The sequence below is a fragment of the Chiroxiphia lanceolata genome, chromosome Z, assembly GCF_009829145.1.
Source record: "Chiroxiphia lanceolata isolate bChiLan1 chromosome Z, bChiLan1.pri, whole genome shotgun sequence".
Lineage (NCBI taxonomy): Eukaryota > Metazoa > Chordata > Aves > Passeriformes > Pipridae > Chiroxiphia > Chiroxiphia lanceolata.
In genome coordinates this window covers 73,972,433-73,991,903 of record NC_045671.1, presented here as the reverse complement: position 1 = coordinate 73,991,903, position 19,471 = coordinate 73,972,433, and the positions used below count along the sequence as shown (strand labels likewise).

The following is a 19,471-nucleotide window of genomic DNA, read 5'->3' as shown; positions in this document are numbered from 1 at the left end:
CAGCTTCTACCCATGCTAGGTCTTGGCAGGAGCTTGTGCTACCCAGAAACTTGTCTGAATTTCCAAAGTCTTCTATTGACCTTAATTTAATTGCATATTATTATCCCTAGTAGAATGAACCATGAAGATAGACCAGAAAAATAAGCATATATACTGCAATTGATTATCTGAGGCAATAATTTGTGTTGTTAGTATCTTTGTTGCTTTTACTTTGGGAGTTTTCTCTAAAATGGAACACCAGAAGAGACTGTTTAATTAGAGAAGATGTGCTCCAGCTAAAGCAAAAGTGGAAAAAGGTAATATCCCTTGGTTTGTTTGCTAGTAGTCAGTTCTCATTGACCCCAGCTGGATTTTCCTGCTATTTGCTGGTATAGCAGCTCCCTTATTAGCTCCAGGGATGGACTGAGCTTTGACTGCATTTGTGCAACCACAGATGCAAGATACTCTTTGAATTAAGCTGATTTTGGAGACACACTTAGGTATTGACTTACAATTTTCCTTTTCCTTAGTTTTTTTTTGTTCGAGTACACTGAGATCCACAAGGAAACAATATTATATATTCTGTCTTTCTCTCTCTCTTCCTGTGTTTTCAGTCAGTTTTCATACCTCCTCTAAATCTTTCATGCCCTTCCTCAGTTGTTTTTCCATCCTTGGTACCTTCTCCTTAATAGGACAGCCTTTTATTTTTTTGCTCTAATTAAGTGATGCCTATTTCACCAACTGATCCTTTTTTTCTCATTCCCTTCCCAGCAAACATCCCAAATCTCTCCTTCACGTGGATAGGCTATGATTGTAGTTTGAGAGATAGGTCGTCTCTGAGTCCTTGGCTAGGGGCAGGGAATTAACTGCAAGGTCAGCTTTCTGTTATTGAAACACATCTCTGTATTTGAACATTTAAAGAACAATAGTGGATCCTGAAAAAGTGAGATGGAAGTCACATGTTCCTTAATATAATTGCTAATTAAGTATTATTTCATGCTGTTGTGTTCTGAACAAAAATATAGGAATGAGTTTTCCTAGGCAGTGTGTGAGAGAGCAGAACACAGGCTTTTGAACACAGATGGGATGCACTTTTCCTGCTCCAAAGTATTGTCTCCATCACTGATTGCATTGTCAGCTCTTGCAGCTGAAGTCTGATAAGGTTCACTGCTGCAGGAAACCCAGACAGCTATTTGGCAAAAATATGCAAATTTGTGGGTGGTTGTGTCAGAAGGTAAAAATGTGGTAGACAACTTGGATGTGGTGATCCTTTTTTATCACTGGTGTTTGTGAAGAATAAGGTGACTGAACAGATTTTCCATTTCTGTTGGTACCAATATAATATGATTTCAACACGGGTACTGAAAATGCAGCAATATAAAACCAGTATCTGAAGATTCAGCCAAACCCAGTTGTAGTGATTAATGCTTATTATTACTGGCAGTGATTAAAAATAAACAGAAGTTGTTAAAAAATGACAGTTTGGTTTTTTTTTTAAATTCAGAAAATTAAATAAAGCTGAAATTAAAAGGAAATTTAACCAAAAGCAGTTTTGAAAACATCAGACCTAAACTCTTCACTAGAAACACTTCAGCTCTTTCTCTGGGTCAGTCACTCATGGGGACTGTCTGCATGTTTATCTTGGAACTGTATGGACATGGGAATGAAGACCTAGTCTGTACCAGAGGAACGCACACTATAGATGTATCTTTTTTCTTTTTCTCCTTGCCCATTTTCCAAAGAAAATACATAAGCATGAGCAACATTAGCTCTGTCACACTTTCCTTGGAGCAAATGAGCTGCTGTCCTGGTGCTGTTGTTTCTCATCCTGTGTTGAGTCACTGCAGTGCAGACACTTTATCCTGCTCGTGCCTCTGCTCTAAGACCACAGATCATGTTATCACTGTACAAATATAGAATATTAGTACATCTGGAAGGCCAGTCACGCTGCTGAGCTCAAACAGGTCTGGTTGGCCATGAGCTGTGCTACTGCTATAAACAACCTCAATGTCCCAAACTGAATAACCACAGAGCACCCCCAGGAGCTCTGGACACTCGTGTTCTTTAGTAGTAGGTGAGTGACAGTTTTGCTGATTATTGTGTTTCTTCAGACGTGTGAAAATGGCAGGGAAAGTAGCTGTCATGTCTTTGTTGCTGCTTCTGAGCTGTGGATTTTTGAGTGCTAATGAATATGGGAAAAATAACTGGAGCATGGAGCGTTTCATCCAAGATAGTATATTTGGTGGATACCTTTAAAGAGACTAAGATTCACCCCATACACAGCTCCTCTAAGTAGATTTACGCTTGTGACAAATCCAAACTTTATATCTTAGGAAAGCTTTCAAGACTCGCTCTGTGACTCAGTATAATAAACCCTTGCTGTTACATCTCAAGGGCATATGCTGGTGTGAGAATAATTTTCAATAAAAAAAATAGTTGGAGAGGTTGGCCATTTATCTTTGCTGTCTGTCAAAATTTACAGTGGAATTTAAAGAGAGCAATAGAACTTCAGTTTCTGTAGGCTACTTACAGCTAATTTAACTGGCATAGGAGATATATAACCTGCTAAATCTTTTGTGAACAAAGCCTATCATTTAAAGTCAAATATTGTCATTATTGTTGTTGTTGTTGTTGCTACCATAAGTATTTATGTGCTATCGCTGACATGTTACTTTCTGTAGGCTAAAAAGGGCTGACTGTTGCTCTTCCTCCCAAGAGCAGTTAACTGAGCACCATTTCAAGGGTCAGGGGTGGATGTTAATGTTTGTTAACCAAAGAGGTAGATCCTATCAAAGAGTTTCACTCATTTTGCTCTTCTAAGGCAGAAGGTGAAGGTGGAGAATTATTCCAAAGGAAGATGTCCAGCTGTCCATCCATGCCACCCGTGTCTCCTGTCCATAGGCATGAGAAGGTTTCGTGGGAAAGAGTAAAGACACAGATGTGGGGAGAGAAGAGAGCTGATAAAATACATGACTTTGTGGTGGGGTTTGGACCATTTGAGCTAAAGTAGCTTGGCTGCTGGAGTAGCTGAAAGCAGCACTGTCTCTTGCTTATCTGAATTAACTGCCATATCTTCCTAAATCACGGAATTTAACAGCTTGGGAACTGGCTACAAGCATTTTACTCTGTATACAATTGATGATCTTGTGTCTAACAGTGGAAACAGGACTGCTATAGGTCAGACATAGGTTTTTCTCTCCTTCTGCACTAGAGGCACATGATGGGGTTGGATTCTTAGAGCAGTACATGGAAAGTTGCCCCCTGGAAGCAGAAGGAAATGATCAAAATTTTGAGGGTCTTTGATTAGTCACAATTAGGACTAATTGGGAGCCTAAAATTTTGATGCTGTCATGCACATAGATAACTTCAGAAACTGGACCCTCTGAAGGGACACAAAAAGTAGTAGTAGCAATATTGCTTTCTGGGGATGGTTCAGTATCCTTAAGTATCAATATCAATATCAATAATAAAAATAATAATAATAATAAATAATAAAATATCAAAAATAAAAATAAAAAAAGTCAATGAGATGTGTTAAAAAACTGAAGGCATGAACAGGTTTGAGAAACCTGAAACTGTAGTGTTATGCTTAGTTAATATAATCTAATTATGTATCAAAGTCTTCATGTTTTGTTCAGTGGCAATGAGTGCAAATTTGTTTGCTATGGGTCTGTGCATGAGCAGTCCAGTGGAGTCTCTCCAATCAGTTCCCAGCACATGGCCTGCATTTCTCAGGACCCTGCTGTGTACTACCTAAGACAATTGTTTAGACCTTCTGAATACAGCTACACTCATGCAATCAGCACCTTAAGAAATATGTAATACACTTTTGAATTTACTGTTTTTCTTTTGACAAGAAACAGCTTTAAAATACATGCCCATTTCAAATAAATAGTTTTTCTCTCAATCTTAAGAGAACTAGACCTCTCTTCAGCAATACCCAGTGAAAAAAAAAAAAGAATGCATTTATGTCACAGACATCAGTCCAGTGTTTCATTACCTTTACTGTCAGTGGAAGAATAATTAGTAGCTCACTGAAGTACTAGGGGAATACAACTGTAATAAATCCCCTTGCATATGTAACATCTATCATGCTTGATGGCAAACATATTACTGCTACAAGAGTTGAGGAAGTGTGAGGAATATTGTAGATCAGCTACTAATTAATCCATAATTAAAGACCGAATTAATGAATAGCCTTGTGAAAAATTGTCTAAAAATCAAAATGTGAAGACTGCAGTGCTAGAGAGGAATCTTGTTTGTGAGACTGGTTAATTTACATCTAGAATAGGAACTGATTAATGAAAACTGTCAGTAAAACATTGTGCTGCAGCACTGGACAGAGAGAAATATGCACACAAAAATGTGTGGAAACCAAGCTTAGCCCTTGCCTGTCTCTTTTTAATTTTATGGTGTTCAAAGTTATTTCTACCTGAAGCATAAGGACTAGGTCTAGAAAAGGTATATTTGCTCTTATTTGTTTTGTGTAAACTATGCAAATGTTATCTATTTGTGTATGACAGAGGTTAATGTCAAGTTCTGGTCTTAAACTCCTCTTAAGTCAGAAAACTAAAAAAGATCTTGATTCATCAGAGCATTCAGGATTAAGCTCCATGATATGCAAAGACACTAATTTCTGAAATTAACTTCAGTGAAAGTTGGACTAATTAATAGCTTGAGAGTGTCACTGCCTGTCTGTGTTTGTTTATCTGGGAGCCAGCTGGATGAGACTGTGCTCTTGAGAGAGCAGAAGGGAATGTTTCAAACTCCCCAAACATCTGGGCTCACGTCCAGGTGTCAGCACTGCTTTCTCCAGCCCTGGAGCAGCTTGTCCCTTTGTTCTTCTATTTATTCTGTGGTGTAGCTACAATAGCTGGATCTCTGTGGATCCAGGCCTTTGGGAGACTGCCACTGTCATCCCTGGCACTGCCCTGTGTGCCACGTGTTCCCCAGGACCCAGCCATCACACATGTGCCTGCAGATGTGATCTGAAGCACAGTCTGTCTTGGATCTCTGACCTGAAACTCTTAACTGTCACATCTGCACGTTTGGCAAGCTTAGTGACAGAGAAACCACCCAAATTAGCAGGGAGTATGATTCCCTGCTGGTGTAGAGCAGTAAGAGGCTGTTACTGGTAGCAAAACTAGGCAGGGAAGAGCAGCTTCCCATTTTGGAGGCCTTTCCTACTCCCCAAGTGGCACAGGGAAGCTCCACCTCACTTGCAAGCTGTGCATAGTTAGCACAGTGTACTGGGATATGATGAACACTGTCACAATCCCTATTGCTCTTTCAGTCACAGCATGTTTCTGTAATTTAATCTTGATAACACAAAAAATGTGTTCGGTTGCTATCCAAATGTCTGGTTTCCCTTGAATTATTTAAAGACTTGTGAGGTAAATGACTTGATCATTCTGAACTGCAGTGTGAGTGAGCTTATTTCCTAAGAAATTATTTGCAGGATTGGTAGGACATATTTCACTCACATTTTCCCCTATGTAATCCTGCCAGCAATATTCATTAGATTGCAGCAGATCTCCCACAGTGATTATCTGAATGGAAAAAGGGCCCAAATGAACCAGGCTGTTAAGCAAATGGAAGAAACCAAGCCATTAATAATTTAGTGACTCGTGTAAAAGAGCAAAGGAAAGTACACACAGTGCTGCTATTGAGGGCAACCAGGCACCACATGAAATCAGGAGGACTGGTAACAGAGACTAACAGTGGCTGTACCTGTGATATCAAAGCTGTGCTGGAGTCTTTCCAGACTCAAGAGAAGACACAGGTCTTGTTCTACAGAATGCACTGTGCACAGACAGGTTGGCCAGCGTTAACACTTGTGTTCAGAGGAGGTTGAGGTGTAACATAACAAAGCCAATGTAATTTTGGTTTATGACCGGCTGTGTTCAACCCACTGCAGACAAGACAGATAATGTTGGTGAACAGGGAGAAGCCACAGAAGAGTTGGTGGAGTTAATCCTGGCAGGCCACACAGTCAGCACATCTAAGAATGTGAATCTTCTCCTGTGCTCTGCTACTCTTCTGTCCAAAGAAGACATTGCTTGTCCTTTTTTTTTTCTTTCTCTATTATGCTCCTTGGTGCATCTACACATTGATATATCTCAGGTGCTGTGATGAATGCAGAAAGGCCTCAAACTGTTCTTTCTACAAAGCTGCTGATGTGAAAAGCACTTTTGGTCTCTGGAAGACCTTCTGTCCAAAATTCAGGGCTGCTTTTAGCTCATGTACTTGTCAGCAGTTTGTTTGAAACCCAGTTGCCCCAGTCCTCCATAATCCCAGGTTGGGTACACCTCCAAAGGTCCTGCAAGTCACCATTTCTTCCCTTTATACTAAGCCCAGGAGGAAAAGAAAAAAAAAAGTTGTGAAGTGCCTGCTCAGGGTTCAGAGGTCAAGTGGTAACAAATCCAAGAAGTTTTGGGATCACTGGCTACCATCAAGGATGGCTGTGGAAGAATCTGGCTGGTCTGTGGCAGGACTGTAAACAAGGGTTGGAGATATCAGTACTGAAGGGAGCAAGGGCATTGAATGCACAGCACATTAAATCTCTCCAGTTTTACTGGAGAGATTATTTTATGTATAGATTAAATATCTCTGTGTAAAACAAAGAATTGTGTATATTTGGTATCAGAAAGTGTCATGTAGGGTTATTTACTCAGTTTTCCAACTATATTTTAATGGGTATCTGTTGAACACAACATGGTGAACAATTAATTTCCTTACTCCAGAGCAGCCTCTGGGTGACTCTTGGAGAAAAGTAAGTGACTTGTGCAGGCTGTGGTGCTGGGGTTCATTGCATGGAGATTATTCCTTGTGGAAGTTTGATTTTTCTTTTTATCTTAGTTATATATCTCATCTCTGTATGTAGCTCTACAAGTATGGAAACAGGTTTCACCCTGGAGTGGAGATTTTGGAGTGTGGTTTTCAAACTCTTATGTGATGAGCCAAAAATTTAAACTCAGTCTGGGATTTGTGTTGGTGTCGTCATCTCCTCTCCCCCCAGCCTCTCAAGGGTCTCTTTTTGAGGTGATTTAGATCTGATTCTTCAGAGAATGAAGGAAGGGGTTAGTTTGGTGGTCATTTTCAGAGCCAATTCCATGCCTGATTTATCTCCTAAAAAGTAAAATCTCTCCCAGACATGGGGTGTTCAAAAATGTACAGCCAAAATGTGGCAGTTGAAAGCTTCACCTTAGTGGTGTTTGTTCTCCAGGACCTGATCCCTCTCTGGTTCATAATGAGCACATAAAATAGCACAACTTAGAAGACAATGTTTTTGTCAAAGGATTCCCCACCTCCCCACAAGACACTGAAACACCTCAGTGTGCAGATGTTGCTCTAGTTTAAGTTAATTACAAACATGAATTAAGTGGTGGGTCGACATCTGAAGCACACACATATTTGTAGCAACAGCACAAAAAAGAATAAATGAAAAATAAAAAAGATTATAGACGTCACAAGGCAGATATCTTTTCCATTCTGTTTTCAACTTTCTGAAAAGATTCTGGCTATAGGCCTCCTGAGTACTACTGCTATTTAAAAAAGAAAGTCTGAGGTAGATGCTGGAGAACAGTCTGCATACCTTTAGGTGAATTTATATGATAAAATAAAATAGGTGTTAAAATAAATGATAAAATAAAAATAACCCATGCAGATACTTAGGCAGGTGCTTTTACTAGCAATAACACTTAGCATTAATGTTATATCATTTAAATAAAACATACAATGAGTATCATCACTAAGATTTTGGTTTTTTTGCCACTTAATCCTCTGAATGTTTCAGAGTGTCATTATCCTTATACACGTGAGGACTGTGTTTGATTTTAATAGGCCTATCTATATATCCAGTTAAATGAATAAAGTTTCTGAAACACTGTTAAGGAAAGATGTTTTATTCTTTCTGAAACCAGAAATTAGACCCACTTGGTAAGAAGAAGGGTCTCAGTGTTGAGATGGGGCCTGCAGTGGGACAAGTCTGAGAGAGTTGCTTGGTAGGAGAGGGGTGTGGTGAAGGTGCTCCAGTGAAGGCACAGAACTCTGGAATGTTGAAATTGAGAAAATCCTGCTGGTTGTAGCATCTTGGACTGAAAGTGCCACCGTGAGGGAGACAAAGATCAATTTGTGGTTTAGAATGTATGGAGGGAAAATTAGGGTTGGACTTGATGATCTCAGAGGTCCCTTCCAACCCAACTGATTCTATGATTCTATGATTCTGTGATTCTATGACACAGCCTCCTGGCTGAGAAAGAGATGCAAAGGCCGTGCTGTTTGAAGGGATTTTTAATTCTCTCTCTTCCTAAAAAATCATGAAGAGTGGAAAGAGTGTAACAAAAGGAAATTTCTCTCCTCTACTGCTAGCACAAGTCTCTCTGGTCACAACCTCTCTTATCGCATTGACAAATAATTAAATACTTATTATAAAAGAGCTATTTTAAATTTTTTTAAATTAATTATTTAAATTATATATTGCTTTAAAATATTTCCTTAAACGTAACGTGTAGCTAGCTGCTTATAAAGGGAATATCTTGCAATAATTAAAAAAAAGAAAAGTATCATGAATGGCCAGCTTTGTTTCTGAGCTAATCATAACTGAGAAGATAAGATTAGTTTCGCAACCCAGCATGTTGCCTTTTAAGGATATTGGTTAAGGCCTTGTAGATTATTTCCTGGGAGGTGTAAATGGCTAGGGATAAGATTGTTTGCTTTCATAGACAAACACACACGCTAGTTTCTCCTTTGTAAACGATATCTTTGCCTTCTTTTTATGTTTCTGAATCCCGTTTCCCCCGGAAAGCACTGTACATAAATTGAATACATTACTGAATAGCCTTGCTTTTGTGATCTATCTCACTAATAACTCAAAAGACTGATAAATTTTATAGCCATGCATCCTCTAACAAAGTTGTGTTGGTGATCTAAAGCATAATTTAGCTATGTTGAATTACAAAAGGATGGGGAATTTGGAAGAGGAAGGGGGCTGCAGTATAGATTTGGGTGAATAATCATATGACTGCTTTGAACAGAGCAGTTGGACTGGGTGATCTCCAGAGGCCCCTTCTAACTTCACTGCTTCCTGGCAATTGATAAAGTGATAATAGTGATTACCTGTGAAGAACTTAAGTATGGGATAAAACACAGCCAAGTTTCCACTTGAAGGGAAGAAGTTAGATAGAAGTGTATAATGAGACATTTCTTGACCCAAATTTAACTTCCAACCTGTAACAACAAAAACGACAACAATAACAACAACAACATCAATAACAATAAAAACAGCAATAATAATAGATTAAAGCAACCACGGTATGTGATGTTGAACATGTACAGCCCCATGCATTTCTAGAAATGGAAATCATTATTGGTAGTTGCTTCTTCTGTCATAAATTTTTACCATGCATGAGTAGGTACCCTGAAGAACCCACACTTAGGATCAGATTAGTTGAGTTTTGGCCAGTTTACCAGGCTCTTTTTTCTGGGCAACCTCTCATCGTCAGAAAAATGGTAGTGTCTGAGCTTTGCTTGATACTTGCCCATTTTTTAGACAAGGATATAGGGTAAAGCAACAGCTCTGTGAAGATTGTTAGGTGACCTTTTCAGAGTTGTAGGTGGTAAAAAGCATTCTGTGTTTGTCCTGATGAATATTTCTAAAGCCTGTCACCCTCTAATCTGATCAGGAGTTGTGGATTTGCTCCTTCTGAAGAGATTAGTCCTGAGGAGTTATGATGGACACCTCTCACCTCCCACCCAAGTTCGTCCTCTGCTTGTTCTACCACTGAAGAAAACTCCCCAACGCATTGCAGCCTAGTGCAACACGTGAATAAGAGTTGTATGAACTTTTCCAACCTGAGTGTCTAATAAATCAGTGCCTCAATAAAGAACAGATGACTTAACCTGTGAGACAGGAAGGTGGGGAAAAAGTCAAGGAAAAAGAGCACTTTCACAAACTCTGTGTTGATTAAGGCCATCTAGTTTCAATAGAGGTCAAGTGTCCAGCTGCAACTTCACTGTCTGGCAACAAATCAGCTCCTGCAATAGTCCTTCTACCAAAACACACTGCTATAAACTGATCTATTAGAATTAATTAGACCTTACAGAGTGACTACTGGTCTGCAGTTACTATGAGGGGGGAAGTCCTTGTCACTGGGTTTCTTTCTCTGGTAAGCAGAGGTGAATGTTTTATTTTATGTGGCAAACAGTTCCTGTAAATTATCAGTGAATATGTTTTGTAAGGGTCAGCTGATTATGGATAAACCTTTCCCCAGAGAAGAAGGTCACTCTTCTAATTACACTGCTTTAATGGGGTTTTGACTCGGCTGTTGTCAGCAGTTGGTTCCAGATGGGTCAGGAACTATTTTTGCTGCCTTCTTAGTGCTTGCAAAGATAAACAAGCAACGGGAGTAGCTTTATGAACAGCAAAGATAACATTTTATATAAACATCCCAAGGTAATGAAAGCTATGTAAATAGAAAGATACTGGTCCCTGACCAGTCTCTGTGCCAGTACCTGCAGATATTTGTAGGGCACTTTCTTACTGAGATGATTAATAAGGCAAAGAGGTAGGAAACTTTCCTGTGAGGGTACCTGTGCATAATCCTTTTGTGTCCATGCTGTGCATTTTGCAGAGGACAGGGGTGTGTTTTGCTGGCTCAGAAGAAATTATTCTTTGTGTGTTATGTCTTACAGAGAGATGTAACATCTTACAGGTGAAAGAGAGTGAAAGAGAAAAGGACATTTACACAGCTATGAGAGAAAAAAATACAAAGGGGACAATAATTTCCCATTCCTCCTCAGTATTATAATAGAAGGACAGATAATAAATAGCCCTAGCTGGAGAATGTAAGGCTTTGAAAAAATGATCTCCATAAAGTAAAAAAGATATAGATACAAACTTGAAAACACCCAGGAAAGGAAGGGGCAGATTGCTCTTTAACTGATCAGTAGACAGTCCAGCACGGTTTTCTTTCTTCCTTTCTTTATTTTTTTAATAAGCTTAGAAATGGTATAATAAATGTGTTCTCTAATAAAACCTCACACAAAGTTTAAATAAGTGACTTTTCTGTGTAGGTGATCTAACTACATTTCATGAAAGCCACTTGTATCGTGATGATAGTACCCTTACCAGTGACCCCAAGAAAAAATAGTATAGCTTCACCTCTTTTATCTAGATTTGTATGTGTGCTTACATTAGGGATTTTAGTAGGTGAACTAGAACCCAAGATGAATTTGCACAATTTAAAAATTAATAAATTCTTTGGCAGCTCTCATTTTAATATTACAGAAATTGTTAAAAATGCAAAGTGTTTAAAGCTATTTTCATCGGTGTTACTTAATCCAAGTAGTATTCCTTTGCATCTCTGTCTTTATCTTGGAAAGGGAAAAGTGTAAGGGACACAAAAAATTTAACATGTAGCTGTTGCCATAGATTTTATGTAGAAGTTGATTGTAAGCTGCATTGATTACTGCCAGCACAAAACCCCTGGACAAATTGGGTAAGATAGAAAGCGTGCTATGTTAATATTTCTTATGCCTTCAGCTCTTCTCCCCAGACAATTTTAATGAAAAATGATAGTTTAGTTCCTTGTTTTCATCATTATTTTTTTCCTGATGTGTTGGCTTGTTCTTGCAGGAGCAGCTTAATGTCGACAGTATGGGGCATCAGGTGATAATATTTGACTTTTCTGTCATAAGAGGACTGTGGGAAACTCGAGTTAAGAAGAACAAAGAACGTCAGAGGAAGGAGAAAGAAAGATTAGAAAAAAGTGCATTGGAGAGGTAAAGCCAACTTTTGTGCTGCTCATTTTAACTGAATCCATTCTTATTACCCACTAACACTGTCATGTACTAAGCATTACTCGATGATTAAAATTTTGCTTTTTGGGTTCAGTTTCAATGATTTCTCACCTCCTTTCCTCAGAGGATTGTCAGAGAAATACAGCACAAACTGTGCTTGTATTTCCTCAATCCCTACTCTTTCCCAGTGTAGATTGGGATTTACCAATCGTGTATTTTATTGTTTAGATGACTCAAATGGAAGAGAAAAATAACACATTTTGTGCCTTTCTATTTCTTATATGCTGTATAAAAGTATAGCTTATTAATTATGGAATTCATGAAAACATGCTCGTTTCAGTATTAAGAAATACTTAAATTCTTTTTCTTGAGTTAAGAGGGGAACCAAAAGGAATTAAATTAATTGGCACATTCAATTGTTTGTGAATAGGAGATAAAGAATAGAATAAAAGAATTTTTAGGTTTTTTTTTTTGTTTGTTTGTTTTTTTGTTGAGGTATTAAAGATGTCCTTGATTATAATGCTTATGTCCATTAATATTTTTATTGGTTTTATTACATTTAATTTATGGTTTCCTTAAGAAATATTTTGCTTCTCCTAAGACACTGTTGAATATTATACTGGATATATGAATATATACTGAATATATACTGAACACATACTGAATATGTTGGAAACTTATGACTTATTTTTCTCCCTTCAAGAAGAGAAAAAAAGAATAAAAATCCCTTTCTACTTTAAAAAATAAAATGCACAGGGTTAAACAGTGCCCTTTCTTAAGAGCATCGTTTCATTGAACCTTCATGTGGTGTTTTGGTGATCTCAGGGGACTCCTACTCATAGATTCTCTCACTGCCGGTGCAGCTACACTGACAACACAGTTGCTGGTCTAAGAGGAGATTTAATACAAGGTCTGACTGTCCTTTCTGCAGGACCTTTCTCTTCAAGACATCTGTAGTAGCACTCTTGGTTCTTCCATCTCTACCAAAGCCTGAATTAAAAACCATAATCCTAACAAGGAAAAAGGAAAAAGAAAAAAGGAAAAAGAAAAAAGGAAAAAGAAAAAAGAAGAAAAAAGAAAAAATAAGTTCATTCCACAGGTTGAATTCTCTAGCAAGACCTTTCTTTTTGGTCTGAGCTGTGTCCTGGTTTCAGGATCCAGTTAGTTTTCTTCTTGGTAATTGGTACAGTGCTGTGGTTTGGATTTAGTATGAGAATAATGTTGATGTAACACTGATGTTTTGGCTGTTGCTAAGCAGTGCTTATGCTGTGTCAAGGACTTTCCAGTGTCTTATTCTCTGCCAGTGAGGAGCAGCACAAAGAGCTGTCAGGGAGCACAACCAGGACAGCTGACCCAAGCTGGATATTCCATATTATAGAACATTATTCTCAGTCTATAAACTGGTGGAGTTGGCTGGAAGTGACTGATTGTTGTCCCAATGTGGACAACGTGTCAACACCCCTCTGCCACAGTTTTGTTTTTGGTTTTAGTTGTCCGTGGTGCAGAAGATAACTTTTGAGTTCTCCAGTAAAAAAACAAATCAGGATCTAAGGATGGGCAACTTCTCATGTAAGAGGGAAAGAGGGTAACCTTATGTGCTCTGAGGTAGCTAATTTGAGCTCCCATGTTTTTAGTCAGTGGCACAGGTTAAGACTAATTTCTTACTGTGACTAGTCTTTTCCATAAAACCAATACGTTCTCCCTGCCTTTTCTGCCTGTGGTTATTTGTCTGTAGCCACCCTTCCACCCGAAAGAAGGGAGCTTGACTGCTTGCTCTGACCTTTTCTGCTAATGGGGTCCAAGGTCATTCTGTTCTCTTCCTGTACCAACTGGAGATGGGGAATTTCAGACATAATGCCCAGAAGTAAAAGGGCTCAAGTGCACTTGCAGCATGCAGGGAGGGTTTTTGTTTTCTTCCTTTAAATTGCAATTTGCCTACTGTGCTTTGGATGGTTGTGCACCTTCATGCTCTCAGATTGCTTTCCAGTTAGTTCTACTTCTAGAGCTCCTGGGAAAAAGGAGGAAATACATTTTGGTTTTGTCCCCTGAGTATGAGTGATCAGTGCTTCATCCCCTGTGATGAATGGCAGAGTCCATATTCATCCTCATAGAATAGACAAAGCTGGCAGAATAACAAGCAAAGTAATATGAATATTAGTAATAGCATGCTAAATTGAGTTAAAAGAAAATCCTCTTTGTTTTATGAAGTGTGTAGTGACCACTGGCATTTGGGTCCTGAATGTCAGATCACAAATTATTTCTTAAGTGCTTTTCAATGCTCTCAAATGTTGGGCCAAAAATATGACAAGACTTTGCTTGTTGTTGTCTTGAAAGTATAGATAAAATTTTAATTAGGATTAAATACCTAATAAAAATAACGTTTTCCTGTATAAATACATTTACTTATTTTATGGAGTTCTGTGGGTAACTAAATTCTGGTATAAAACACTCAGAGATTGCAATTCGAGTACTGTCAGGGAGGCATACTGAAATCAATGTTAGCACACACTGTGTCACAGCAAGAGAGTGTTTTGTAAAGGATTTTGATCCCAAGCGATATTTCCAAAAAGACATTTTAAAAAGGCAGTTAGTTGCCCCAGATGAGGACTGCATTCTAGTATTTAAGCTTCCAGATATCTACTTTTGCCAGCAGCCAGAGTGAATTCCTAAGTAGAGCTGAAATTAAGAGACTTTCTCTGCAAATAGACCCATGTAACAGATGAGTTTGCCATCTGGCCTTCTGAGGCTGCTTTGTTTTCTTCTTTTTTTTTTTTTAAACAAGTTTTTCTCAAAGTTACAATTTGCCAGTGCCCTTGAGATTGCACAGGTCCTTTATAGCCATGTTGCCATGTAAAATGACCTAATAATTTGTAGTGAAATGTAGTATCTATTATTTGAGAACAAACTCCCAGTTAACCTCTAGGGAATCTGCTTGCCTTGGGGCAAGGCAATTTGCTTCATGCAGAATCAGTGAACAGTCACATGTAAGATACTTTTTGACTGGAGATTTTCTTAGAGAAAAAAATCTCACAAATGAATAAAAAGCTTAAACTCTGTTTGCATTAACAGTGAGCTTTTGTAAAGATTTTTGGGAATTTACAGATCTAGAGGAGAGGTTGAAGCAACTGTCCAGTGAAAGCTGATTCTGGAGAGCCAACAACTGCGAGGGATTCATATCTGGCCTTCTGAGGTATTGGTATCACACAATTTTGTGTGGAATTAATTCAGTCCTCTGTTTTCCCCGTGGTTTTGTGGGACTGTGGAAGTATGGCAATTCAAAGAATGCACGCAAACCAGCAGCCGAATATAAAAGAAAAAGAAATAGGATGGTGTTGTACAGGTTTAATTTCATTTTACTTCACATTCTTGATCGATCCAGACAAGCCCATTCTAAATCTCCCATAGGATACGAAACACAAACTGTTACAAAAAATGTGCACTGTACTGAGGTTATCTCTGTGTTTATGAAAGTGCATATTATTGGAGGAAGTTTGTGTTCATAGCAGTGTTTTATATTTAATCTTCTTGATTCTGATAGTGGGGTACAGTCTTATATTGTACCCTGAAACACTGAATGTGTCAGGTTAACTTCGTGTGGTATGATGATTTTCCTCAATAAGTTTTCCTTTCTCCTTTTTTTTTTTTTAAGGGAGTGAGAGTGAAAGTTTACAGTTAGGTTTTTTTTTTTTAAGGATTGTGACATGTTTGTCTTCTGTGTGAAAGCAGGTAAGATAAAACTGGAGGCTAACAAATTAAGCATTCAAGTGAGGAAATGCCAGAGCTGTTTGCCCAGATTAGCTATCTAAATCTTTGCTGTGAAAAGGCACAGCCTCTTCTGTCCACTAACAAACATGCAGCAATGATAAAAGTTTGTTCAGCTACCTCTTCCAGTGTGTATCTTCTACAAAAATTTCCTCTCAAAGCCTGGCTGGCTAAATGTGCATGTAATTATTTTTCTGAGTTATGCACTTCCTGAATGTTAAAAGTAAAAAGCAAGAAGTAAAAATCAAAAAATAAAAAGCAAAAAGCAAACTACACTCTACAGGCAGACAGTGACTTTTTTTCCCTGAGAGGTTATGTGTTCATTTAATAAAAAAGATTTGTCTCTATCTCTCTGCCAAACTTCAAGTTTGTATCTGAAATAAAATTTTATTTGTGATGTTTATTCTCCTACCCAGTTTAAAACTCTTTCCCAGCAAATCTAAAACTTTGTCCACAAGTCCTTTGGCCACAAACACAAATTATAAACAACAAACTGGGATTAGATGTGCAGCACTAATAAGCACTTTGTTTTTAGGCAGCTGGGCATACAGACCTTGCATGTAAAATAATGCACAGAAGTGTGTTGTGAGGTAAAAGCTGTTGTTCAGCCACAACCCTTTACAACTCATGGAAAAGCCTGGTAATGAGGTTGAAATTAGATCAATTCAATTGAGTTTGAAGCAAATGTTACTCATCCATCAGGAATATTGTTTTGGGCTGAGCTCCAGTTTGACTGTGATGGTATTATAACAATTCCATGGGCTTATTTAATGATCCTGCGCGGCTGGTGATTCCTAAACTGGTGTCACCATGTCCTGGCCAGTTCGTCCATCCTGATTTAGAGTAAACAGTGCCATCTAACGAAACTTCCTTTCTTTACCAAAGAGCCATAGCTTTTCCTCAAGGCCTCCCAGTCAGACCCTGAGCGGCAAGAGGTGCAACAATTGAAAGAAACCCAATTACTCCTGATTGCTTTGATGGCTCTGAAATCCTCACCAACGCACAATTCTTATTTTCCAAGGTGGTTGCTCCTTTGAAAGGTCCAGTCACTGAATTTGTTGGGTAGTAACTCTTTACATCAGGTTGATTAGACTGGAGAAACTAAAATGTCAGGCAAGGAGCTGCCCTATTATTGGCAGGTAATATGTATAATAATAATAATAATATAGAAAGGTTGTTGTGAAATCTCATTTCTGCAGGTGTACTGCAGTAGTGAAATAGCATTTGGGGAATGATTACCTGATGAGAAATTCAGCAATAACCAAAATGGAAATACCTGAATCTTCTATTTCCCTGGTGTTCCCGTTTCATATCTACAGTGTATGGTCCTGAAAGCTTACTGGAAAAAGGCAGTGTATTGGGAAATAACTTGCCAAAGTAAAATTTGCTTTACATCACGTACAGTCTGCCTCAGTGACAGGTGTGCTTTTGTGTTACAGATATATGGGTACAAAACTTAACTTTTTTTTTCTTTTTTTGTCAAACATAAGCTGCACACAACCAGCCTTTTAAAAAATGACGTGGACTACTTTTGTGATTGAAGAGGAAATACTGGGTTAGTTTGCTGAGTTGGAACCTTAGTTCTCATCTGGGTCTTTTGTCCAGGAAAAATATTTTTCTCTGTTCGTACTCCCACCTAAATTAGGCTTGACTAACTCCAGCTTTTTAAACACTGAAAATGGTTGTTGTTTCTTTAATCTGACTGCAATGGTTTGATCAAGTTCTAGAGGAAGATCAAAATATTTTATTGCTGAATAGTAATAAAAAGACATGAACTTTAGGAGGGCTGTGATTTTTGTAACCAACTAATTTCCCTTGTGTGAAAATGTGTTTCTGTAATATCAGGACCCTTCAAGGTGTCAAGACCAGAAATCTAATTTCTCTATGTATTTAAAAGATGATTTTTATTTCTGTGGATATCTGTGGTGTCTGTTTTCCACACTGTTTTAGAAGTCTTTTCTTTCAGAAAATTCAGAAAGATTCAGAAGATTCATAAAATAGCCTTCAGATATGACAAGCGTGGCAGAAATTCTGTCTTATTTGAGGGTTGCCACCAACGAAAGACTTGAAATGGTCTTTATTTTTATAAAGATCCCTTAAGAAGTACCATCACCTCAGGTTTTTTACAATGTCAGAGCAGAATGACAACATCCCTTTGGTTTCATCTCAACTGAACGTGTAAATTGCAGCTTTGTAGTCTTTGCTTCATGACAGGTCCTGGCTGGGGTGTAAGTCAGAGCTCCAGGCCAGGAAGGCTCACAGGGATTAATTTGGTTAATGCGTAACTCGAGAGTATGGGCAGGGGTTGTAAATTATTTGAACCTCTGCCTATGGGAAATATAATGTTTTCATTCTGAAATGTACCGTACAAAATTATGCACTTTTGTTGCTCCGTTATTAATTCACTTTCCATCTGTTCAAAATGTGCTTGTACATAGTCTGGTGACTATAAGTGGGCATTCTTGCATTCTTTAAAAGCTTAACAGAGCATTTTGCCATAATTTAATGTAGGATTAAAGAAGAAATTTGACGCAGGATTTCCATATCGGTGTGTTATATCCATATTGAATTCCCTACCAGGTTTAATTTTTAATGCCTCTCTTTCTTCTGAGGTCAATATTTCACTGACTGATTTGCTTAACAGCCATTTTTTGTTATGTGCATTTTGTTTTAGTTGGCTGGCAATGACCTCCTGTGTTTAGTGTTTTGTTATCAGCAAACTGTCAGAGGGCAGTTTATTGTTTCAGCTTTAATGTAGCTCCTTTCTTGCCATTTTCTATATTCCTTGTTGTGAGAGAGTAGAATTTTAGATCTGAACCCTCTGCTCCAGTGCTCCTGGCGTCTACCTGACAGAGCCAGCACTGAGGTGTAATAGTGCAGCTCAGTGCTTTACTTCTTATTGAGTTAGACTTTTTGACGTCTTCTGTCTGTTTTTTTTTTTTAAAGTTTCTAACACTGTTAAAATTTATACTGTGAGGAATGAGTCAGTCTTTTTTTTTTCATGATTGAGTGAAGAGCAGTGAATTAAAAAAACCCACATTTTGTGGGCAAGTTTTTTTCAGTGCATGGAGTTATGCACTGAGATCAAATGTTTATTGGTCTGATGGAAAATGAAGGAATTCCATGGAAATGAGAGGATAGTAATGCAGAGTTAAGCTTCACAGAGGGACAGAAAATCTGCATGTGGAGGACTGGAGCAGAATGTGAGAAACAGCAGTACAGTGGTGGTAAATGAAACTAAGATAATTTAGAATATTTTAGGAAAATAAATGAATTTGAAGGCTTTGATCCTGTGGTCCTGTGGTTTCTGCCTCTTAATGGTTCAGATAATTACAACCTCTGCCCTTTTTTGTGCTGGTGGTTTCTGTGGCTCAAATGGCAGATTGAACAGGTAAGATCAACACTAAAAATTGAATTGGCTCGTGTGTCAGAGCATCTGAAAAAGGTGTTTGAACTTTCATGGCTGATATGGAAAATATCAGCTGATGTGGAAAATTCTGTCATCTGAGCAGTTATAAACTGTAACTGGAGGAGACACCCTTGTTAGGGTTGCCTGGTGCAATCCTGTGTTTGGGTCTCTATAATCAGAAATATTATCTGCAGCTTGTTGAAGTATCACAATGTGGGCTAAGGAGCTGTGTCTGCTCCAACCTATTTTCTTGTCTTTGTCATATCAAGTAGCTTCAGAAGAAATTAGGAGGTGTGCATGGTTGGTGGACTCTTCCCTGATTGTACCAGCAGCTTCTGCCCCCTCTTGGGACTCTCTGAACTCAATGTGTTGCTGGACATATTTTCTGTCTGTCCAGTCATTTTCTTCCTAACTCATATCACAAGCAGTCCACACTGCAGCAGACACTGGGAGAAATTGGGAGATCTATTTCAAATATATATTTTAGTGTTCTCACGCCTCCTCTATTGACACTTTGAATAC

General features: G+C 38.3%; 1 protein-coding gene across 1 annotated transcript in view; it reads left to right on the top strand.

Annotated features, from left to right (window-relative positions):
* Nucleotides 1-1,950: 1,950 nt before the first annotated feature.
* LRRC2 (leucine rich repeat containing 2) overlaps nucleotides 1,951-19,471 on the top strand; it is a 61,511-nt gene continuing 43,990 nt past the window's right edge. Inside the window, exons 1-2 of the mRNA XM_032676502.1 lie at nucleotides 1,951-2,053; nucleotides 11,615-11,760. Coding sequence (XP_032532393.1) covers nucleotides 11,636-11,760 — 125 coding nt within the window. The 5' untranslated portion in view covers nucleotides 1,951-2,053; nucleotides 11,615-11,635. The remainder of the gene's footprint in view (nucleotides 2,054-11,614; nucleotides 11,761-19,471) is intronic.